Raw genomic sequence first — 23,443 nt, 5'->3', positions numbered from 1 at the left:
TTACGCTATAGTAGTAAATACTATAAGTTAGTCTATAGTAGTAGCGTAGGTCTACGTAGATTTACTATAAAGTACGCTATAATTAGCGCGTATCTCTAGAGCTAGCTATAGCTAACTAATAATTATAGCGCTACGCTAATATCTAGCCTCTATATCTATATACTTAAATTTCTTCTTTCTATATTCTTAGGTATCTATATTATACTAGCTTCTACGCAGAAAAGCTTCTAACTTAGCGCAGAATACAATACTAACACTAATACCTAGTAAATCTACTTATATATATATAACAGCGTTAGAAAAAGCTTCTTTATTAGCAGCGCACGCCTATTAGTATCTAGAATAAGAATGCGTTTTATTACTACTATCTATATATAAGCTATATATCTTAACCTTATACTAGCTACTAGCTATAAATAGAAGTAGTTTAGACGTTAAGCTATATAGCTATAGTAAGCGTTCTATAGCTCTAGCTACTTAGTAGACTATATAAAATATTAAAGGCCTTAGTATAGAGTTTTATTTAGATGTAGATAATAGTATATACTCTATATATCTATCTACTATAATAATAGAAGATAAAGATATAAGTAAAAATATAGGTAGAAGTATAGATAGAGATAATAAGCTTATTAGATAATAAAAGTACTAGAATAGCCTAGTTATTAATAACGCCTTTACTATTATACTATTATTATTATTATAAGTTAAGTTTATAAGCGCGCGTTAAGTAATTTAACTACTATAATAGCTAATATAGATATTATTACACTACTATATCTATTTATTAGACAACTTTAATTTAGGCTTAGACGTAGACTTAGGTAGTAAGCTGTAACATCTTGCCTTTAAGCTTATTTAGAGAAATTCTAACGTTGTTATAATTAATATAACCTACAAAACTAACTATTTTAATATACCTTTCTTCTACGCTTATAGCATAACTTATATACATAATACTTATAATGTTACCTTTAGTTTTCCGCTTAGCTATATACAAGCAGTGTACTAGCGGATTAGTAGTTAGGTAGGTGTGCTCTTTTTTGCCCTTTTTTTGCCCTTTTTTTACTCCAAATCCGACCGCAGAAGACGAAGCTTTAGCCGTGGATAAAGACATATGTAACATAACATGCTCCAGTTACAGTACACGATCTGCATTACAAGCGATCATGCCTTGCATTTTTGCGACTAGCTACGCTGTAGCTGCGCTTCCCTCCTCTGCGTCTGGCCGAATACGTGTGTCATCTTCTCTACACATTCCCAAAACCCTTCGAATTCCTAATCGCCAGCCCCAACTTCCCCTCCAAAACCCGCCTATCCCTATAATCCGGCAGATACAGCTTCCTAAAACACGTGCTACTACTCGGCAAGCTCCCCAGGCTTCCCATGATCCTAACAACATAAAACGTAATACTCTCATAGCCCGTAACAGGGACACGATCAGACGCCGTCACAAACTCAAGAAGAAGGCGCAACTCTTCTTGACCGTACCCCTCGACTACGTCCCAGAAAGCGCGGATGTTGGAGTGTGTGGACGTGTAGCCGTCTTCGTATTTCGCGCAGCGTTTCAAGTCCGGGATGGAGATGTGCTGTGTACCCTCGATGAGGTGGCGCAGTGTCGATGGGGTGAAGAGCTGGAGGCTCTTGGGCTGGATGCAGGTGAGGAAGCCGTGCAAGAAAGGGATGAGGTTTGGGGCGACGGAACTGTATGTCAGGGCGCGGACGTAGTCCTTCACATACTGTAGACGGTTCTCGTTGGTGACTAGACCGGGTTCTTCGATTGGGGAGTTCGATTCAGCGAGGGCAGGGAAGTTGTCGCCTAGGTTTTGGTCGATCGGCTGGCCGAAGGCTTCGTAGCTGAATACGTACTCGCGCATGAAGACGTCTGAGACGTCGCCGTCGCTCCAGGATAGGAGGGTGCGGAAACTTTCTGCTAGGCTGGGCCAGCCGTCGCTGATGTAGTCGATGGGGTCGTAGTCGGCTGGACCTTCGACGCGTGGGTTGCCGGTGGTTTGGAGGTACTCGTAGAAGGCGAGGGGAAAGGTGACGGGTAGGGTAATGCCGTTGTAGACAGCAAGACTGAATAGTATACCGAGCATCTGGAACTTCCAAGGTGGTTCGAAGCTGCCTGGTTGAAACCATGTCATGTGCGTCTGTGGATCGATCGTGAACATACCTAGCAAAGTTAGTCGAGGAGGTTTTGCAGTAGTACAATGTAGCTTACCATTCTCCGGCCTGAAAGCTTCACTAAGAACGACACGGAAGAATTCGTACGTCACGCCGCCGTGATCTGCACCGACTTCTCCTTCGTTGTGACCCATCTTGACCTTGAGCGGTTTAAGCAACATCCTCTTGTCCAGACCCCAAAGCTGATCGAGCGTGTCTTTCAAAGGCTCTTCGCGACTGACATCCAGCACTAGGTATTCACTTAGGGTGGTCTTCATTTTCCTCTTAATGATCCACCAATACGGTTCTTTGAGGAACATCTCGAGCGACTTTTGCATTTGGTGGGTGCGCATAGTATGGTCGTACTGCTTCATCATCTCGGTGAAGTTGATGGTGCGGAAGTAGGCTACGAGATGCTGTGCGGAGAAGAGGCATGGGTACTCGAAAACGTGTAGAGTATTGGGGTGATGCTCCCAGGTGAGGTAGTTGATAGGCTCGTTCACTGTGTCAATGCGCTCATCGAGTATCGGCATCTCAAACATGTTGGAATGTAAGTGTAGAGCTTGCCGCTTCGAATCTGTGAATGTTAGCTTAGTTGTAGTAAAAACATCCTGTATGCTTACGAAGTTTGTCGAGGACCATCACGGCTGTGCCAACGCTGCTCCACTTGTTGATTTCAGCCTTGCTGTCCCATTTCTTGACGATGATAGTCCTCAGCCACTCCATAAAAGTAGCTGTCACAGTCCACCCTGGATCTCCATCGCGATCATGGCTCGAGTTCAGCTTCATCTTTGTCGCCATACCGACGCGCTCTACCACCTCCAGATGTTGTATAATCGTGTTCACGAGCCCGTCAGAAGGCGTAACTTGTTCTGACTCATCCCGATTCGTTTCTGCGACGTCTAAACTGGCGAGTATATGCTCGAAACAAGTCCGCGCTCCGATAGCCCGAAGTAAACGATCGGCAAGACGCATTGCCGGTTCGTATTCCAACTCGTCGATGATGTCCATGTACGGATGCGCAAAGGCGTCGGTATTGGGAGTAGCAGTGGGCACCATGACACCCCAAGATCGAAGCTTCCGTATTTGTGCCCATGTGTGTGGCCATCCCAGCGGTACCAGTGATGTGAGTGCGTGTATGCATATCATGACAATATGAGCGGCTTCATGGGTGTCGAGATAGCGCGAGGCACCTTGATGACCACTGGAGGACTGGTCGGAATAAACGTTATTGGAAGCGCCCTTTCTTGATGGCCTCAGACGGGGACTCTTCTGAACGTCGAGTTCGGGTGGAGAGACGAATAAAGCATCCAGCGCGAGCCATAGGCTATCGAAGATGAGCGCGCCGTTGCGATGATTCCAATCTCTGAAAGAGTTGGCTAAGCGTGATGAGTCGAGATGAGGTAAGGGTGAGTCTTTGAAGTCTTGGTTGGTATCATGGAATGATGCAAGTAGCTTTGCTGGGTCGCTCAGAGTATAGAATAGAGATCGGTTGACGAAAGGTTTTGTACGTCGCGTACGTCGCCGACGATCAAAGTCCACAACGTAATTGAAGTCTGTAGAATTGCTCTTGCCGTAGCGATGGACGTCGTCTTTGAGCTCATCGAGGATATTGGAATTCAATGTTGGGATGACGGGTACACCGGATGATGAATGTTCCTCAACCAAGGTGTTCTTAGGTAGTTCGGTTGCTGCGGATGATGGCTTCGCGCGGGGCGCAGCAGCCGGGTATGTCCCACCGATAGTGAAGCTTTTCTTTCCTGTTTTCGAGATTGATAGCATCGCTAGATCTGATGCACCATCCACGGCAGTAGGATGTGCTGCTGAAGGAGGATGTCTTTGAGTCGTGCCGTTCGAGGGATGGTAGGGTATCCTGTGGACATGGTGCCCGTTAGCCAGGACCTCGGCGCCAGCGTTGTCTGGCTGTGAACTGTCACGAATGGCGGCTGATGGTTGTGAATGCTGACGAACGATACGCGAGTCCTCATTCAATGCGTTCGAGCCGTTTGTACCAAACGTTGGCCCGGTATTTGAATCCGCATCATGCCCGTTTTGTCGGGAAGGCGGTATAGCGGAGGCTTGAGTAGAACGAGCGTCATGTGCAGGAGTATGCTCGGATTTGCGAAGTGAAGCAAGGACAGAAGCAGGTGTGGGTATTTGCGTGGTATAAGAGTATATCATAGTCAAGCTGTCGTACAAGTTCTGACTAAGAGCCTTTGGATCTTTTCTAGCTTGCTGCCGTTGCTTGAGAGCATTGATCAGGTCGCCATCCAGCTCTTGTTGACCACTATTTCCCGCATGACGTTGCCTGCGCTGTTGTGCTAGTTGCCATACCGAAGGGTAAACAACGTAATCCTCGGCGGAGCCGTTGCTAACATGTTGGGCAAGACTATTTGTAATCTCGAATGACTCAGGCGCGACCTTGAGCTCGTGGGGGCATAGGCCGCGGTTCGGGTTGTCTTGACCGGCAAGGTAATGGGCTAGGGCCGTGGCCGTGAGCAATGTAGGCGGACGGTGTGGTCTGGACGCGATGCGCTTGCCGGACGAGAGGCACGTGGGGGTATCGCAGTAGGCACTCTTACAGCCGTGTAGGATCTGGGATAGGTAGCTAGTCAACAGTTAGCATTCGCTCCGAAAATGAGAGGGAGTGATGGGCGCACTGTCGGACAAGATGTTGGAAGCGGCGCTGTCTTTCTGTCTGTGAGCATTCCAGGACGCGTTTGGTGTCTTGTACGTCTATCACATCTTTCCTACGCGAGCGGTTCGAGGCACGTGATGGCCGTGTCGATGGTCCAGCCGCTGCAGAAGCCGATGGGGTCTGGTTGGTAGCGTTGTACGGAGCATCGGGAGGGTGCTCAGTCCCGTCTGACATGCTCATATCATCGATGGCGATGTTGTTGCAAGAGAGAGTGGCGGCTAAGGATGCAGTCTGGTATTGTATGTGCGAGTGTCATGGTATCACATAGCCACTCGAGGTATGCTATAGAAGGCGATAGGGCTGAGGTAGTGGCCGAGGGGTGCTCTTGCCCTGCGGCTCTAATCCGCTGCAGGGATGGCAGGTGCCAGTGGCTTGGCACAACGCCTGCCGATTGATGTCATGCCTGTGCGCTTCAATATTCGCCCCAAGTCGGCCTTTTGCGCAATTCACCATCTTCGCCGTGCGCAGGACTGCTGATAAGACGCAGAATCCGACTCCGCGCCTTCTCAACTTTGTAATCACGCCCTGCTCGGCCTAGTCGACTTTTGCCCCTCGGCCAGTCATAAAGTCGTGAAATCGTCGGCGCTACCACATCCCACACTCAACCCCACCTATCGCCTATATTTCTACTCCTCCCTCCGAGTGCAACCACACCGTCAAGCCCAACTACACTCGCAAAGATGGCGTCGCAAGTTCCTTCCCAGGCTAACATCCAGTCTACGCATCCCTTCACTTGCAACACATGCCAGGTCGCCTTCCGCTCGAGCGAGTTGCAGCGGGCGCACATGCAGACCGACTGGCATCGCTACAACCTCAAGCGTCGCGTGGCCTCGCTCCCACCGCTATCCTCGGAGATCTTCACCGAGAAGGTCCTTGCGAACAAGGCCACCGCTGCCGCCACTGCCGCCAAGGCGTCGTTTGAGAAACTGTGCACCCCATGCCAGAAGACATACTTCAGCGAAAATGCCTACAATAACCACCTCAACAGCTCCAAGCATCGCATCAACATGGCCAAGTCGGGCAGAGGCGCACAACTAGACGACGCCGCCTCGGTGACGGGCTCCATGGTCAGCTCTGCCTTTTCGCTGGGAGAGTCCATGGCTGAGTCGGAAGCCACCACCGTCAACGGGGACAAGGATGTCGCAGATGTCGCCGAAGGTCTACAAAATGCCAGCCTCGAAGGCGAGGACGCAGCTGAGAACGATTCCGCCGCCGCCGAAGACGACAAGAGCTCCGTTGCCGCATCGACCAAGCCTGCCACCGATCCCCTCCTCGACTGCCTATTCTGCAACTACAAGTCGCCCAACTTCCAGCTCAACATCACCCACATGGGACGATACCACGGCATGTTCATACCCGAGAAGGAATTCCTCGCTCAACCCGAGGAGCTTATCAAGCATCTCCACGAGAAGGTCCACGCCTACCACGAGTGCCTCAAATGCCACAAGACTCTTCACACCGCCTCTGGCATTCAAACGCACATGCGCGACCGCGGCCACTGCATGATTGCCTTCGACTCGGATATTGAGTTGGTCGAGATTGGCGAGTTCTACGACTTCCGGAGCTCTTACCCCGACGCTGCCGACTTCGACGAGATGGCAGAGGAGGCTGAAGATTCAGACGATTCGTCATCTACAACAGGAGGCGGAATCAAGCTCGGTGCCAGGCGCGAGACGAAGACCACCACAGAGGATGACGCAGCCATGTCGAGCAACGCCGAAGAGGACGCAGGCTGGGAGACCGACAGCACCGTCTCGAGCGTACCGACCGATGAGATCACAGCCGTACCCATCGACCGCAGCCACCGCCACAAGTCACTCAACAAGTCGAAGCACCACAACCACGCCGATCCCCGCCCACACCGCGCCGCCGACGGCTTCCACTCCCACGCACACCACACCCCCCAAGCCGTCTACCACGATGAATACGAGCTCCACCTCCCCTCAGGCCGCACCGCTGGTCACCGCTCACTAAACAAGTACTACCGCCAAAACCTGCGCAACTACCCCGGCGTCGCCGAGCGCATGGAGGAAGCCCAACGCGCCCGCATACCCGGTGCCATCACCGCCGGCGACGAAGACGAAGAGGACCAGGACGGCGACGTCACCATGGACGGCGAGGAAGGCGAGGAGGGCAGCCAACTCCAAGTCCGCGGTCGTGGCCACGACAAGGACCGCCAGCTCCTGTCTCGCGCCAACGGCGGGCGGGGTATGGTCGGTGTCACCGACGCCAAGAAGAAGGAGATTCAGGCTGTCGAGAAGCGCGATAGGAGGAAGGAGCAGGCTGCTCGCAGTCGCTACCAGGCTAATGTTGAGAAGGCGCAGAATTCGCAGAAGCACTTCCGCGATCCCCTTCTGCAGTAGTTCTTCCTCACCGGGATGTTTGGTTCAGGGTGGATTGCGTTGCTTTTGGGTTCTTTTCTTTCTTTTACGTGTGTCTTTTTAACGAAACTTTTATGAGCATTGGTGGGCGTTCTGCGTGCAGACAAAAGGCATGAACTAGAATGTCGCGAAAGACTTCGGGATTCTTCTGTGGTATAGCCTGGAATATGAATTACATCTCAAAAAAGACCGAGGTGTACAGATGTATCGTGCTTCTATCGTGATGGGACGTTGTTGCATATGCTACGGATGTTTGACACTTATACATCGACTTCATATCCATGACATTATCCTACATTTGCCTATATCCCAACATCCTACATCCCACATCCCACATCCAGACCATCAAAACACATCCCAATATTTTCCCAGTAACCCCCTCCCCCTCCTCCTCCTCTACCCCATCACCTCCCCTCACCTTCCTCCCCCCTCAACCCCGCAGCATGCACCTGCCTCCTAATATCAAACAACGCATCATCAATCTCCCTCTCCTCCTCACGCCCTAGAACCAGACTCGGAGTGCGGAAAAGATATTCCTTGAGGCTCTTGAGCTGGTTGATGATGCTGCGGGGGGTGAGGATGACGCGTTCGGCGAAGGAGGGGGTTGGTGTTTCTGTGTTTGTGGATGGTAGGTGGGAGTGGGGTTGGGGTTGTGAGTGGGACTGGGAGTGAGAAGGCTCGGGCCCGACGTTGTGCTCATCTTGCAAGTCCACCACACCCTCACACCCCTCCACCACCTCCACCTTCCCCTCCCCAGAGGACCTCGGCCTCGGACTAACCTGCACATGACTCAACCTCTTACTCCCACTACTCCCCGGCGTCGGCGTCGTTCTCTTCGCCTCACTGACATCCTGATCCGCACTCTGTCTCGCTCGTTTAGGCGCTGGCGTTTCCGTTTCATCCACAGAGATATCCTGCGTGTTTTCGACGTGAGAGAGAAGGGATTGGGAGCGGCGGAGATTTTGCTTCCGAGTAGTTGATGCGGGGACCACGATGGGGGGTTCGGTCGTGTTGGTGTTGGTGTTGGTGGAGGTGGTGGTGGTAGTGTGTGTAGATTTACGTTTCTTGCCTCGCGGGTTGGAAGGTGGGACTGGGGCGGCGACGGTGATGTTGTCGAGGATGTCGGTGTCGGAGGGGTGGGATGGTTCGGGCTCTGATTCTGATACCGGGGCAGGAACGGCAGCTGGGGTAGGCGCGGGACTTTCTTGTGTCTGTTTCTTGCTGTTCTTCTTGTTCTTCGCGGGTGTGCGTCTGGGTTTCTTTCCGCTTGGAGGTCGGGAGGGGCTTCCCATGGAATGGCGGGAGGAACTACGCAGGGAGTACGGTGTTCCTTTTGCGGAACTGTTGTCGAAAGAGTCGCCCACTCGACTCGTACTGCTTGTATTGGCTTGGGAGCTCTTGCGTGGAGATCGGCGGGCAGGGCCGCGAGTCGGCGTTTGTGACTCGTCTACTTCGGTGTCGCTACCGGTTTGGTCCTCCAACATTGATGACTGTGGATGTGATGCGGCATCGACGTATTCGGCATTCGAATCCGATTGTGCGGACTCTGTCGCTTCTGCAGGAGTATCATGTACTTGCATGTCGGCGTCGATTTGGGCTGTGAGTTGCAAGTCTATGGTGGAGCTTGGGACATCTGACATGACAGTGTCTGAAGGAAGTTCAGCGTCCATTTGTGTGTTATCGTGAAGTGCAACAGCGTCAAGCAGTGCTTCCTCATCGATTGTGGTTCCTTCATCAAAGGAAACCGAGACCGAGCTTTCTGGTTGACGGTACTCAAAGCTGGATCCTACGAGAACATCAGGCTCGCTTTGCTTGTTGTTAGACCTGTCGTCCTTGCTGAACTGAGGGGGCGAAGAGTTCAGATCATCGTTCGCAAACTGTATGCTCCGCACGGCTGTCGGCGTTGCAATGTCTGTGTCTTCGCTCACAATATGACGAGTATTCTTGCGGGAATGTGGTGTCGGCGACGATCCAAGATAGCCGTCCATAGGACCCATGGCTGCGAGAGCCTTGAGCGGAGTTGCCCGAGAGGCGGTATCTGGCAGATCATCTGCAGTCAACGCATCTGAGTGGATCTCCATCGGCGACGGCACATCCTCTGGCTGTGGTGAGACAGCGCCCATCTTTGCGAATATACCAGTGCTGAGCCTTTGACGATCGATCATCTCTTTCTGGCGATCGGTCAATACCTGTGATTCTTGCTGGAACGGGTTCGATGGTGAGGAGACGATAGGTTCGAATTTGATCTGAGAGTCGTCGTGGCGGAGACGAATCTTCTGCGTTTGTCGCGAGGGTACTCTCCTGGTGGCTGAGGTGGGTACTGCAGGAGATCGAGACTTGGATCTTCGCGACGCTTTAGAGATCTTGAAGGGCGAGGCTTTTACTCGCGGGCTCTTGAATGCACGTTTGACCTCGTCCACACTCGTGTCGGAGTCGTAGAACGAGAGCTTGTTCTCCTGTTTTGACGTTAGTGACGTTTTGGAGGTACTGATATATGCACTTACAGCATCGTCTTCCCGGACTTCCAGTGAGGGAAGAGAAAGCTCGACACTGTTCCGTAATTGGCGCAGGGCCTGCTCAAGTCGAGTAGGGTATCGCAAGCTATCCTCTTTCCCAAAGGTGGCATTCCAGGTCGCAATAGAGATGTTGACGATGCTTCGGCGTCTGCTTAGGAAGCCAGCGGTGATCAACGCTTGTAGGTGAAGCAGGGTTTGGCTATCCTTGCGCGGTAACCGCTCTACAGCTTTGTTGACTTCCTCCCACATGTTGATGACCTGGAAATGGTTAGTGATTGCTCAAGCTTTCGGCTGACGGTGAACATACCTCACGATGCAAGCTCTTCAGTGGCTCTTCCTTGCTCTGCATTTTCTTCTCCGGATCTTCCACCCAAACCTGGATCGCATCTTGTATCTTGCGTAGATACCCAGCGAGATGAGACGTCGAGCAGTGTTGGACCGAGGTGCTCAGCGCAGAAAGAAAGCCTTTAGTAGGCTCTACATCGTCTTTGTCAAGATTCCTGTAAGCGGCTGACCCAACGGAAGTGACGGCTCCGTAAAGATGGACATAAGGGTCGATATCATGGGACCTTGCAGCTGTGTTCGAAGGCCAGAGATTCTGCCGACCTTGATCCATCACTTTGCGGCTCATCTGCTTTGGTAGGTTGCGGAGAAGAATGCTAGCGTATGCCAGACAGGAAGCTTTGTCCTCGTCGGGTGTCCGCTTCAGGACTTGCTCAGAGACCTTCTCGATCACAGCGAGTGCAAGTGCACCTTCTCCCGCTTCCCGTCGGACGGTACCGACCAAAGTCGACAAAATCTGATGCCCGACGGGCTTGTCTAGCAAGTAGGCAGAACCCAGACTGAGGATTTCCACCACAATTTCGTACTCTTTGCCCAATGAGCGAGCGCTGCGGTCGCCCGAAGGGGCTGTTTGATCTTGCAACATGGTATCGAGCAATGTCACAATCCGCGTCCAGAACTCTGATGCCACTGCACCCTTCAGCGAGCCATCCACCGTCGCGGCACAGTCTCGAAGAAGCTCCAACTTGCTCAACCGAGTATTTTGGGCAGCAAAACAGGGTTCGATGATCACGTCCATTGCGCGGAGTCGAACAGGATCAGCTAGCTTTCCTTCTGATTGTGTGACGAGAAGGTCCAGCAGGAAGAGGAGTGGGGACGATCGGGTACCTTGGTGCCGTGATCGATGTGATGGTGTCGATGCGACTTCGATCTCGTTGTCGGCGTTGCGTGTGAGACATTTGTCTGCGAACTGAAAAGCGCCCATCTTCTGCACAACAGTCTCTATCAGGAAGCAGAACTTGGTTGCCCAAAGATCCTCCCTCTTCTGTTCTACCGCAATGTTGTCCGTGTGGCTGTCCCAGATCCGACGCAGCAGGTTGATGATATGTGCCATGGCATCTTTGGTTTCTGTGGACGCCATGATCTCCTTGCTGCTTGCTTCCACCAAAGAGTTGATGACTGCTGTCCACATCGTCTGAAACGGTTCGTCTTCGTGCTCTTTGCTTTCGGTCTTGAGTGCAGCCTCTAGAATATTCTCCACAAACTCTAGTACAAGAGCAATCGACTTCCGTACCCACTTGGGATCGACCAGAGGTAGCTCCCCTCGCTGGATCATGAAATTCGGCCTGAGATCTAGCGCCCGATTCTCGTTCCAAGGTTTCCGAGAGCCATCCAAGAGAGCAGACACAATTCGGCATGGTATGGCGTGCTGCGGAGCAGACTTTGCGATTATTGGACTCCAGAGGCCAGCTATGAAGTCAGTCCAATGTCCGTCAAACTGTTCAAAAGAGGCTGCTGGTCGAAACGCATAATACAGCATTGTGAAGTATGCGGATGAAACAGCATCGCGCTCGGCTTTCTTTACTGGGGTCTTCCGTTGCAGTGCATGTACTGAGATTTTAACGAACATCCCCGACCAGGCTTTGACCTTCTTTTCCTCGGGTAAGTTGGTAAAGTTAACGGAGTATGCCAGGAAGGCAACGGCGACATTGGAGTATAATCGGACTTGGTCGTTGTCCGATGACAGGCACTTGTTAATGAGGACGAGCCATTCCTTCAAGCCTGCGAACGCATCGAGCGAGTCTTTGAGTAGACCTGTGACAGCAGCCACGATCTGTGGGACCAAGACGGCGTAATCACCACCGAGCATACGATCCAGTTCACCTGCGAAAACGCTAGCAATGGTGCCTCCGTCGCTCTTCACCCGGTTCAGGACAGACAAGACGGATTTGGCGACATGTCGGTCATGGCCAATGGTCTTTGCAGCCGTTACTGCAGTGTCCAATGCGCTTTGGCTGATATCCTTCTGGACCGACACCAGAGCTTTGAGAGTATGTGTGAACCATCGTTCGGTATGCCTGATCATAACGTCCGGGCGTTGCTGAAGCAGCTTCCTGTATATCCGGACCCTGTATGCCTGTACCGCGTGGCCCGATGTTCGCTCGTGGATGGTGTCTAGTGCCTCGAGCACCTTCTCGACGCGTGTCGCAGTCATGGTCTTCGGCCGGAAACTTTGCTGCATCAGGACAGCCAGGTGTGTGTTAACGGTGGTCTTGGGCATGGAGCTATCGGAAGCTACGCGGATGATGCGGTCTATGATGAAGGAGCAGAAGTCTTCGTCCATGGCGGATATCAGGTCGGTGATGCGGAACAGAGCCATGAGCAGCTTCATCGCCTGTCCGATGAGCTGTGAGTCCAGCCCTGTCCCACCCAAGCCTGGGGCCGTTATGTCGCGCCGTATAAACTGGGTCAACAGAGACATCTTCTGCTTCAGCGCCTGGGGGTCGGGTATCTTGTCGTATGCCTGCATTGTCCTCTGCAAAGAACCGTATGCATCTAACCGAGTTCCGCGCTCGGAAGAAGCGAGCAGCTTCACTATCGCGTCGAGCATCTCGGCGAATGACTTGTAGTTGAGCGGATTGGCAGCGTCTTCTGCGGGCGGTGTCTGCGTGCCGTCGGAGGGCTTCAGGATCGACTTGAGCGGCTTGGTGAGGCGGTTCTGGGGGAGGGGCTTCAGCGGTGAGCTACGCGTAGGTGTCCAGGACTGCGCGACTGCCTTGTTGGTGGGTATGTCGCATAGCTGCAGCTCGAAGTTGACTCTCTTCCGTGCGCTTGCAGAACTCGAGGGGATGTCGATGTCGGACGACGGCGATTGCTCTGGCGTGTTGGGCACTCTCTTCGCTGCTCGAAGCCTGGGCGGGATTGGCTTCTCGCCAAAGGGGTCTTGGAGGAATTGCACCGTCTCGTCGGCGGCTGTGTCTTCTTGGTCTTTGGGTGGAGTCGGAGGGCGCACGGAGAGGGATTCGAATTTGGACGACACCATGGCTATGCTGGGAACCGCTAACAAGAAAAGAGAATAAAAGCACAAGAAGACGCTGGCATCGCTCTGGTATGCGTGAGTGAATGTGTCGAGCGTGTGGAGGTGATCGACTACCCCGGTCTACAAGTCAAAGGTTGGTGTTGGCGACGCGTCTAGCGCGACGCTCCTCGTGCGCGTAAAGTGCTAACCTTAACCGCCATTCACTGGACGACGGGCACTCGAGCCAGCGCCCGCCCCCTGCGTCCGAAACATGTTATGTTGTGCCAGTCTGATGTGCAGAAGTCCTTCAGCGCATATTGTCATGTTCTCTGGTATGATGAGAACGAAGCAAAGAATCCACGTATATCGTGTTTGAATGTTGCTTCTATGACATGATGCTGCAACCATATGTAAAGGCATCACACCAGATGGAATAACATCTGCTCTAAATACGATAAACGATCAATGCACTCGTGAACAGACTATGGCTACTTGCTTTATGGCACCTGTTGTGGTTCGTTGCTTGTTGATGCGGACCCTTGAATGCGACAGTGATGCAGGTCCCACAATATGTAGTGGGGCTTTCCGAGCGCGAGCTTCCAACCCCGAGTGACGTGATGCGCTCTGATGGTGTCCTGCAACGCAACCGCCATGTTGTCGCAAAGAACGGGGACAGGTCAGTACTACTGCGCAGGACTACCTTCCACGTGACTCGTTACTAACGGCATGACAGCAAAGCTCGACGACGTCACCAGAATCCTTTCCGAGTTGAAAGCCGATCTGGACGCGAAGAAGCTGTCTACTCAGCGCATGTCTCCTACCTTAAACAGCAATACCTCGCGCTGACTGGGTGGACAGAAAAGCAACAGCTACTCGAACAGCTTAAAGTCTACGGCCGATCAGTCGAGAACTCCGATCCCATATTCACGGAAGATGTACGCTGCACCTTGCTAGGAGCGATGGGGACGGCATAGTGACCGTTACAGGGCCTTCGGATACTAGGACGCCATGCATTTGACGGAGAGACCACTGTCGCCTCGCAAGAGGCTCTTCGGTGTATAGCCAACGCCCTTCTCCTCCAACCCAAGACGCGCCAGATACTCGTCGATCTAGGCCATGGCCCAGACGCAGCAGAGAAGCTGAAGGTACGCAGACGTTCAAGTATACACACCTCTGTGCTAACACCTCCCAGAGCGACAGCATCGACAACGAGTTCCTCGCCTCCCGCATTCTCTTCCTCACAACCTACGACACAACCCTCGACTACGCGCAACTCGTCCGCTCCAACTCCCTAGCCTCCAGCATCAACGCGGCCATAACGCGCCATGCGCAGCGCTACTCCAAGTCCGCCCCCTCAGGTGCAAAAGGCCACAACCAACCCATGGAACTCATGGCGCTCGCCGAAACCCTCAAGCTCGTCTTCAACATAATCCACTTCCACACCGACCTCAGCCCCCACTTCACCCCCTCCATACCTGCCGTCTTCAAGATCCTCGTCCGGCGCGGCGTCACCGAACCACCACTAACAGTCCCAGCGCGCGAGTTAGTCAACGTGCTCCTGCACCTCGACCTAGAATGCGAAGAAGGCAAAAAAGCCGTTTTCCCGTCTTTCGAACCGAGAACAAATGCAAGACACTTAATCTGCATCCTGTCCCGCGCGCTGATCGCCTACCCACCCAAGGAACTCGACGACGCCGTCGCCCCCGTTCTAACGCTCATCCGCCGTATCTACGAATTCGCACCTGAAGACGTGAAAAAAACGATGGAGGAAATGCTGCTCCCCACAACCGAAGAACGCGATAAGCCGCTCGGGAAATCAAACACCTTATCTTCCCGGTTACTCAATCTCTCCACCTCCGCCCTGACGCCCGCGCTGCGCGGCTCAATCTCCTCGATGCTCTTCGAGCTCTCGCATAAAGACCCAGCGACATTCGTTTATAACGTAGGCTATGGCTACGCGTCGGGTTTCCTCATGTCGAATAATATAAGTATGCCTGAGGATTTGGTCAAGGCGAATACTACGGCGGCGGGTGACGCAGAGGGTATACCTGTGAACCCGATTACGGGGCAGAGGTTGGATAGGGAGGAGCATGTGGAGATGGAGCCTATGAGCCAGGAGGAGAAGGAGAGGGAGGCTGAGAGGTTGTTTGTGCTGTTTGAGAGGTTGAAAGCGACGGGTGTGATGGATGTGCAGAATCCGGTTGAGGAGGCGTATCGGTCGGGGAGGATTCAGGAGTTGCCGGATGATGAGTCGGATTGAGGGTTGGGTTGTGCGGCACGTGGTCAATGAAGCAGACCACATCGCATGCATAGATCTTTCATTGGTCTAGGGAGGGACTATACTATGGATTGATGATATGGAAAGATAACTATAAGGTCTCTACCATACATGCGCCAAGTTACCCAGTTTCCTCCACTCCGCCTTTTTGCTGATATAATATGCTGAGATCACCAAGTAAGATATGAGATATCGCTCCAACGCCGTGGAAATGCTGTCATGAAACGGTAAGAAATGTCAAGGGTATATCGCGAGCTGAATATATATCGACCGATGGAAGATGATTCTTGGTACAAGTAACGCTTTCTGAGAAGTCGTTTAGAGATATGTGTCGTAAATGTGGTGATGATATGTTGACGTTGACGTTGAGAACCCCGGATAATTTGCCGCACGCACTGGTTGCTAGATGTCACAAGGTGGTGAGGCCGACTTCGAGTAGTCCGGATAGTTGCGATAGCCAACACCATCCTGGTGATATCGGTTATCGGCACGACGAGGATATGCAGCGGGGATCTCGATGCTGGGCAAGAAACCCGTGCCGTTCTCGTTGCTATACTCGCTGATCCAGAATGGACTGAGAAACCGCTTCAGGGTCGCAGCAATGAGACTTCCGAGGTAGGCGTTGATGCGGCATACCGGGTATGCGGCGAGCCAGAGGAGAAGCACGATGCCTGCACCTTTCTGCCAAGATGACATTCCAGCGACAATCGCAAGAGGTTGGTTGTGAACTTTGGCTATGCGGGAGGGAAGATCGCCAATCCAGTCAAAAATGCCGCATGTGTGCAAGAGGAAAGCTGAACTGCAAGCGCCGGCAGTGTAGGCTGCAAGTCTGGTGTTGAGTTTGTACAGGACAGTGAAGATGAACAATGTACCGACCATGGCTATGAAGCTGCGGACGAGTAGTGTGACAAGTGCTGGTATCGCATTTAGGAAAGCAAAACCTTCGGCAATGTGTTCAGTCTGGGTCTCGAAGATGTCCAGACGTTGCGCAATACTGTCGACTGTAGCAAGAGAGCGATCTGCGATATCGTTCGTTCGATTGATGGTATTATGTGTGACGCCCATGTAGCCTGCTAGAACAGTGTAGCTGTCGACTTGCGCCTCGTGGTTGGATTGTATACTGGTTCTGGCCAGGTCGTGATATTGTTGGAGTTCGCCAGTGAACTGCTTCGCAAGCTGTGAGCTTTCCAGTATCAACTCCTGCGAGAAGTCCTGCATCTTCGCATGTATCTGGTCAATCTCGTTGCTCTGACTCTCGGCTAGAGCTGTGATGAGATCCGAAATTGACACCTCCATGAAAGTACGAAACTTGTCGTCTAGAGCGCCAACCGTGGTGACGGCCTTCTCCTGAACCGTCTGGATGTCTTCTTTGAGCCGCTGATGAGAATCGCGAGCTTCCTCGGAATACTGCCTCTGCTCGCGGATCAACGACTCATATTCCTCAGTCGTCTTTTGCATGTTCGTTGTCACATCACCCAGCACCTGAGTCAGGTTCTTGAATATCTCGAGGTGATTTTCTCGCTCGATGACATCTCTGCTGGCCTGGCACATGACCACTGCGTTTTGGCGGGCGTTGCTGAATGATGTCCAGTACTGAGGGGTCGATTGCAGACTCTTGAGGCATTGGGTGTATTGATACTCTTTGAAGTCAGGGTAGCATTGCTTGTCGCTGGGAGCTTCTGGCCGGGCGTGCCACCAGCTACCGCCTTTGCCGCAATGCCTGGATGCCGGGACGAGGATGTCGCAGTTTGCCGGTGGTGTTGGGTTCACCGGCTGAGCGCTGAGCAGTTCGCATACAGCTAGTTTAGCGGCGTACTCAGTTTTAACGTTGTCCAGATACGCTTCCGGGCGAGATTTGGCGAAGTCTGGTGCATGTTCCAAGAGTTTGCACTCGTTCATCAAATGGGAAGCAGCCATGCGAGTGCAAGTCGGTGCTGTCTGCATGGAAACGACGAAGTCGACTGCTTGTGTGATCACTTTGTGGTTCCTGGATGTCGTGTATTGGAACAAAGAATCCACGTTGACGGTTGGAGCTGCATGTGCCGGCGGGGAGTGGTAATGAGAGAACACTGCAGGCAGGAGGGAAAGCCACATGATGATCAGCTTCGCCTTGATGAGTCCATGTTGGAATTCCATATGGGCGGTTCGCTGGTGAGCAGTCAGGGTTATCGAAAGCACGGCACGGAAAGCTGGCGAGATAAAGCAGGAGCCAGGAAGTAGAAGACAGTAGAACAAGAGAAGAAGGCGAGAGGTCAAGGATGGTAAGATTTCTATTAGTAGTGACCATGTGAGTTCACGATATGGTAAGAGAGCGGAGAAGACGCAACGTTGAAGAGCCTGAAGCATGACGCCTGCCGCGACAGGAAGGTGAGGCCAAACCTGGGGTAAGAGCACGCGCTGTTAGTTGACGATCAAGAGGCACATGCCTGGGTGAGAGGACGGTCAGTCGAAGTATAAGCGTCGAAATTTGACGCTGCATTATACAGCAGGTTCCCCAGGGAGTGATGACGGCTGGAGTGTTGTGGTGTTGTGGTGTTGAGGGGTGTTCGTGGGAAGGTGCGACCGCCCAACCAATCAGGGACGTCGATGACGCGCTATCACGAGACTGGATGAGCTAGCAGCGAGTTGGAGATTCCGAAAACTCTCGCGATAATCATTGCCGGCATCAAATCAACATGTTCGCCCCAGCACGACGGCGGTGCGCCCAAAGCTTCGCAAAGGCCTCGAGCCAGAGCAGCGACTCAATACCGACTTTCCTGCTGCCCGTATTTTCCAGGCCCGCGCCGACCAGGACCTTTACCTCGACGGCATCATGTCAATCCAAGATCGGGTCTTTACCGCTCTCCATACCCCAGGGAGTCACGTTCCAGGTGGTCGCGCCTTCCGCTAAGGCGAGAAGTGCGAGAGTGCAGGCCATGTCTACAGTACACATCAAGGGACCATTGGGCGAGCTTTCAATGGCTATCCCGCCATACGTCAATATCAACCAGGACCCGGCATTGGGCGGGCCGACGTTGACAATCGAAGACGGGAAAGATGCGAAACAAAAGGCAATGTGGGGTAAGAGCGCTGCAATTACCATGGGCCGCGCAATTCGCTGACACAGACCCAGGCACCACCCGCGCATACCTCCAGAACCACATCCTCGGTGTCAGCGAAGGACACAGTGCGATTCTACGCTTCAACGGTGTCGGTTACCGTGCCTCGGTCGAAGACAGCGCGACTACCGTAAAGTCCGAATTCCCCGGCCAGAAGTTCGTCAACTTGAAGGTCGGATACACACATCCAGTCGAACTGGCCATACCAAAGGGCGTCACCGCGAGCACACCGCAGCCGACACGTTTACTGTTGGAGGGACCGGAGAAGGAGGTGGTCATGCAGTTCGCAGCCAAGATCAGGAGTTGGAGGGTACCAGAGCCGTACAAGGGCAAGGGTATTTTCGTCAACGGAGAGACTATCAAGCTCAAGAACAAGAGAGTGGGCGGCAAGTGAGCGTGGGCCGTGGTTTGGTGGATGTATACTACATGTATTGGCGTTGTACCACCATGATTGGTCGAACCAGCATTATACCAAGCGTAGGTGCATCTTGCGCACAAGGAATACACATCACGCATCCGAAAGGCGCACCGATTCAGGCACCCATGTTTGAAACTTTGTTCTTCGGCCATCCATGGTTTCAGCGCCGCGAAAACATAGGTTGCAAAATTCAGTACCACACTTTGGCAATGCTGCTGCCTAAGGACAGCTGGCAGAGAGTTTGTTCCCAACCGTGGAACGCGCTTGAAGACCTTCTTCATATGTACTGATCTCTTTTCCCTTTATTTAGATTTCGCCATCCGTCCGACTACCAGCTCTACACCATGGCAGCTTCGCAGCCTCAGACCTGCCATCTTCTTCGCATGCCTCGGGAACTTCGCGACGAGATCTATACTCACTACTTCATCGGCGACGACGGCTACCATCATCATCCAGATACCAACACACTACGCTACCTTGACGGCACAGCTATCGACGTCGCACTCCTGTATACTTGCAAGCAAGTCGCGGCGGAGGCAACAGAATTCACTTTTAGTAAAAACACCATCAAATTCAAAACGCATATCGCAGTTATTACAGGAGTAGAGGGTGTGATTGGATCGTCGTTGCAGTCTACAGTTAGCCATTACAACGGTGTCTTACGTCGACTGGGTCAGCAGAAGATTGGTGCTTTTCGCATAGCAATCGATGCATATGGTAGGTCGATCTTCATACACATATGCAAACACATGAACGGACTAGTCACCAACTGACTATTCTTCGCAGGTGCCGAGGAACTGACTGAATACATCTCCAAACAGTATCCTCAGAGTGGTATTCGTGCTCAACTCCAATTGTGGGTACAAATGAAGCAACGGCACTGTGATCTTCCAGACACCGCAGTAGGAACTATACACGTAGTGAGTTACGCGGACCGCCTAGCTCTACGAGACGCACTTGAGTATATATGTTCTCATTTCGGTCTTCCCCAATGGCTCAGATCATGGAATCTTATCAGGTGGCCCTACTACATCAGGAGTTGGATCTATTTTACGGACCATGTGCGTAGGAGCGCATTTGAGATCGCATCTTCAACATTCTCCTCCACACAATGGCCACCTTGGGTAACGCCTACAGCTGTGCAGATCAAAGAGGCGAGCGACCTCTTGGCGTTTCTTTCAAACGGAAGTCACGGAGCAGTAAATCTCGATGGTGGGAAAGAGCTCCGATATTATGAGTCGGCCGCCTCGCAGAGCATTCACTTTCTCGGCACGCTGTCACACCTTCAGCGGTCCCGGTTACGTCATCTAGACATACGCGAAGATCGCAAATGTTCTTCGTTACCACGATGCCATGCGCACGGTCTCATTCCTTACTTGAAGGATCTTCCGCGGTTACGCGTTGTTCATCGTGTTGACATGTGGAGTGCCATGTGAGTCAAACCCCAAGTCTGCAATCTGACGTTCTATACTGACGCATCACGGAAGCTTCCTGAATTCTCACGCGATGCTTGGATGGATCAATGCTTCTCGAATACCTTCGCTACAAGAAAGGCCGACATGCTCGCTATTGCGCGCTGCGTTCAAGATCATTGACTGGATCATCGAGGCGATGGATTTACGACACGCTGGAATGCCCCCATTTGCTTATGCCCTCCATCTCGAAGCAAATGTCAAGACCGCACAGCGCGTATGGAATGCCATCAGATCGCTTGCGGCGCTTTCTCTTGCATATAAACGTCAATATCACCAGACTGACAACCCTCCCTCTCTCAGATCGGCTTTCCCGGAGGCCTACTATCTCAGTTTCGAGAAACGCCATGAATGGCGCCTTGTTACTTCCGTACGGCTGATTTTGTCTGGCGATTCTACAGTGCGGCTGTCTTGCCCTGTAGGCAGTCTGAAGGAGTTCGAAGAGGAGGCTTACCGCATTGGCACTGAGTTGGGGGGTCAACCGAAATACGCTTGGAAATCTTATGCCAAAAGTCTCGTCCAGGGAGAACTCGACACTGAGGACTATGATTTCACGCCTCTACATCAGTTGTATCATGATCCTTTCTTGGAGTAAGACCGGTATTGGCGGAGAAAGCAGCGCAGCTACAGGTAGCTAGTCATTGAAACCCAACAGACACCTGGTAGATCGTGTACCGTAATGCAAAGTTCCTTCTGCCGACAATATAATCTAGTTGCCTGCTCTCGCAACGTAAATGACGTGCGTAACCCAGCCGTGAGCTGCTGAAACGCTGAATACCCGCTTCCACAGCCCGCAAACCTTGTTATCCAACCTTATGCGGGTGATGCGGTAGTGATGGTCGCTAGAGTTTCCTCCGAACCGTTGAGTAGTGTGTAGATGATGGGAATGCGATATGTGTGAGGTCATTGTTGCCAGGATAGAGAAGAGTGTCGTGGTGTAGGCACATGCGATGAGATCTTCGCGGAAGTTACTGGTTGCCTATGAGTTGCGCGGGGACAGACGATGGCATGGCAACATGCAAAACCTGAGTCAGAGAACGAATCAGCCATTGCGGTATTTCCCATCGTTCAACATCGTAAAGGCCGAGGTATCTAGCTATTTTTCCAAATTCCATGAACGACGCTGCTTGCCAGACGGAGGAGAACCCTCCGATTACATTTGTAATCCTCCACATGCTAGTCCGACGTCGAGAATGATTACATCCTACGTATCCGGGCGCTGGGTATTATCTGCTCTATAGCTCTAGACTTCCGGAACAACGTCCTGTTCAACCTCTAGCTTCACGCCGTTGAGGTGACTCGAGAACTCGCCGTCGCGTCCGGCTTGAGCGTGGTAGACGCCCTTCGCCACGCACGTGTCCACGGGTTACTGGACTGATACAGTCGGAACATTCAACTTCACCGCATGTATAACCGTGCGATACTGCATGCGCAGCTACATGAAGCGAAAGTTACCTAGGCCCCAACGGCAAGTCGACGCGACGGCAGACAGCGGAGAAAACCAGTGCGGGGTCGATCACCAACAAGCCTGTAGCGATCCCCCATACAAACATACCAACTCCACAACACCACGCGCAGCCGGCCGTTCCCGTTTACCACATAGCGACTTACTCCGGATTACACGTGCGTGAAAGCGAATGCGAAGCTGCCCGGAAGTGTATATTGTGGTTTTCGATACACTAACACGGCGGCGTAGCGGCAAAACAAAGTGCGAACATGGCGATCGGTCAGGCGCTACGTGCCCTGAACTATCCAGGCGCAGGTCCGAGCCTCTCACGGCGATTAGTTTGCGCCACCAGACTCCACCTGCAACCTTTTAGGAGGATGGCATGTTCGGGGTTGGAGCTTGTGAGGCGGAGTCGTGCGGCGTACCTGACAGCTGGTAGCTTGCGATCTGCACGGCGCGGTGCTTGAACGACTCAGAATGGCTGGTTTTGGGAGTTGTGCTAGGTGCCTTGGGATGGCGGAAGCGTTCAGGGAGGGGAGTGGAGTCATTGACAGGGCTGTGTATGTATATAATGCGTTGTCGCCTTGATGAGAGAGTTGTTGGTGAGTATTGTACCATTCGATCATCATGAAGCTTTCCACCTTTGCCGTTGCCGCTCTCGCCGCACCCTTTGTCCAGGCTGCCCCACCAGATGTTAGGGGAGTCGTCAATAGGCAGACAAAACCCAAAGAACTCAGTATGATATACGGGTTGTATGCGCCATGATCGCTTGCTTACTCCCATCAGTTCAGCCCGAGTTCTACCCAGTCCTACAACGATACACCAGATACGCCGTCGCCTCCCTCGCCACCTTCGTCTACGGCTTCGGAACCTGCAAAAGCCCTCCCTTCGGATCAAAACTAGTCCGGAAAGTCGTCTCCGACATCGTAAACGACACCCAAGTCGCCGTCTTCCAAGATGACGCCGCCAAGGAATTCATCGTCTCCTTCGCTGGGTCATCTTCACTACAAGATTTCGGAACAGACTTCAACTTCTTCTTCATGCCCTTTGATTCGGCACCAGGCTGCACGGGTTGCCAGGTTCACGGCGGTGTTCTGAAAGGCTGGCGATCTGTTCAGGCTGGTGTCATCCAGGCCCTCGCCGAACTACGTGCTGAACAGCCGTCCTACTCCACCATCATCACCGGTCACAGCCTAGGAGGTGGTTTGGCAAGTATCGCGTACACCGACCTCAAAGCCAACGGCGTACCAATCAAGATCGCATACACCATGGGCTCGCTGCGCGTCGGCAACCAACAGTACGCCGACTACACTGACAAGCTGTCTGGCGCAAGCGACACCCAACTCGGCACTCTCATCCGTATCACGCACCGAATCGACGGCGTACCCGGGTTACCGCTCACCCCCATGGGTTTCGTGCACACGCGCACAGAGATCTATGAGCAAGACACTGCACCCATTCTAGGTACTCAGAGTGCTGGGACAACGTACCGCTGCTTTGGTCAGGAAGCGCCGGATTGCAACAAGGGAACTGCTACGGGCTTTATCAACCAGGATCATTTGGTTTATACTGAGATCAACATGACGGACGGGGCGCAATGTAATAACTGAGGGTTTGATGGTTGGGAGGAGAGGGATGACGATGTTCATGATGATGTATGCTTGTAAT

General features: G+C 52.5%; 7 protein-coding genes across 7 annotated transcripts; 4 read left to right on the top strand and 3 right to left on the bottom strand.

Moving 5' to 3' along the window:
* Window positions 1-1,458: 1,458 nt before the first annotated feature.
* J4E79_011778 (uncharacterized protein) lies at window positions 1,459-5,044 on the bottom strand (the record flags this gene model as incomplete). The annotated part of the gene is made up of 4 exons (XM_049360606.1): window positions 1,459-2,176; window positions 2,225-2,743; window positions 2,790-4,774; window positions 4,827-5,044. Coding segments are annotated over 4 exons (3,440 nt in total), but the record flags the coding sequence as incomplete, so codon positions are not given.
* A 500-nt stretch (window positions 5,045-5,544) lies between these two features.
* Window positions 5,545-7,227, top strand: J4E79_011777 (uncharacterized protein; the record flags this gene model as incomplete). Its single annotated transcript, XM_049360605.1, has 1 exon — window positions 5,545-7,227. One exon carries the CDS (start codon window positions 5,545-5,547, stop codon window positions 7,225-7,227), a length of 1,683 nt encoding a protein of 560 aa, XP_049204947.1.
* Window positions 7,228-7,649: 422 nt separating this feature from the next.
* Window positions 7,650-13,086, bottom strand: J4E79_011776 (uncharacterized protein; the record flags this gene model as incomplete). Its single annotated transcript, XM_049360604.1, has 3 exons — window positions 7,650-9,701; window positions 9,750-10,019; window positions 10,069-13,086. 3 exons carry the CDS (start codon window positions 13,084-13,086, stop codon window positions 7,650-7,652), a joined length of 5,340 nt encoding a protein of 1,779 aa, XP_049204946.1.
* A 593-nt stretch (window positions 13,087-13,679) lies between these two features.
* J4E79_011775 (uncharacterized protein) lies at window positions 13,680-15,322 on the top strand (the record flags this gene model as incomplete). The annotated part of the gene is made up of 4 exons (XM_049360603.1): window positions 13,680-13,738; window positions 13,796-13,997; window positions 14,049-14,207; window positions 14,255-15,322. 4 exons carry the CDS (start codon window positions 13,680-13,682, stop codon window positions 15,320-15,322), a joined length of 1,488 nt encoding a protein of 495 aa, XP_049204945.1.
* Window positions 15,323-15,742: 420 nt separating this feature from the next.
* J4E79_011774 (uncharacterized protein) lies at window positions 15,743-17,476 on the bottom strand (the record flags this gene model as incomplete). The annotated part of the gene is made up of 1 exon (XM_049360602.1): window positions 15,743-17,476. The coding sequence occupies one exon, from the start codon at window positions 17,474-17,476 to the stop codon at window positions 15,743-15,745; it is 1,734 nt and encodes a 577-aa protein (XP_049204944.1).
* A 539-nt stretch (window positions 17,477-18,015) lies between these two features.
* On the top strand, window positions 18,016-18,832 carry J4E79_011773 (uncharacterized protein; the record flags this gene model as incomplete). Its single annotated transcript, XM_049360601.1, has 2 exons — window positions 18,016-18,400; window positions 18,453-18,832. 2 exons carry the CDS (start codon window positions 18,016-18,018, stop codon window positions 18,830-18,832), a joined length of 765 nt encoding a protein of 254 aa, XP_049204943.1.
* Window positions 18,833-22,402: 3,570 nt separating this feature from the next.
* Window positions 22,403-23,385, top strand: J4E79_011772 (uncharacterized protein; the record flags this gene model as incomplete). The annotated part of the gene is made up of 2 exons (XM_049360600.1): window positions 22,403-22,511; window positions 22,562-23,385. The coding sequence occupies 2 exons, from the start codon at window positions 22,403-22,405 to the stop codon at window positions 23,383-23,385; spliced, it is 933 nt and encodes a 310-aa protein (XP_049204942.1).
* Window positions 23,386-23,443: the final 58 nt, after the last annotated feature.

Source organism: Alternaria viburni (genome assembly GCF_023758015.1).
Source record: "Alternaria viburni strain BMP 2772 chromosome Unknown scaffold_49, whole genome shotgun sequence".
NCBI lineage: Eukaryota > Fungi > Ascomycota > Dothideomycetes > Pleosporales > Pleosporaceae > Alternaria > Alternaria viburni.
This window is presented reverse-complemented; position numbering and strand designations above follow the sequence as displayed.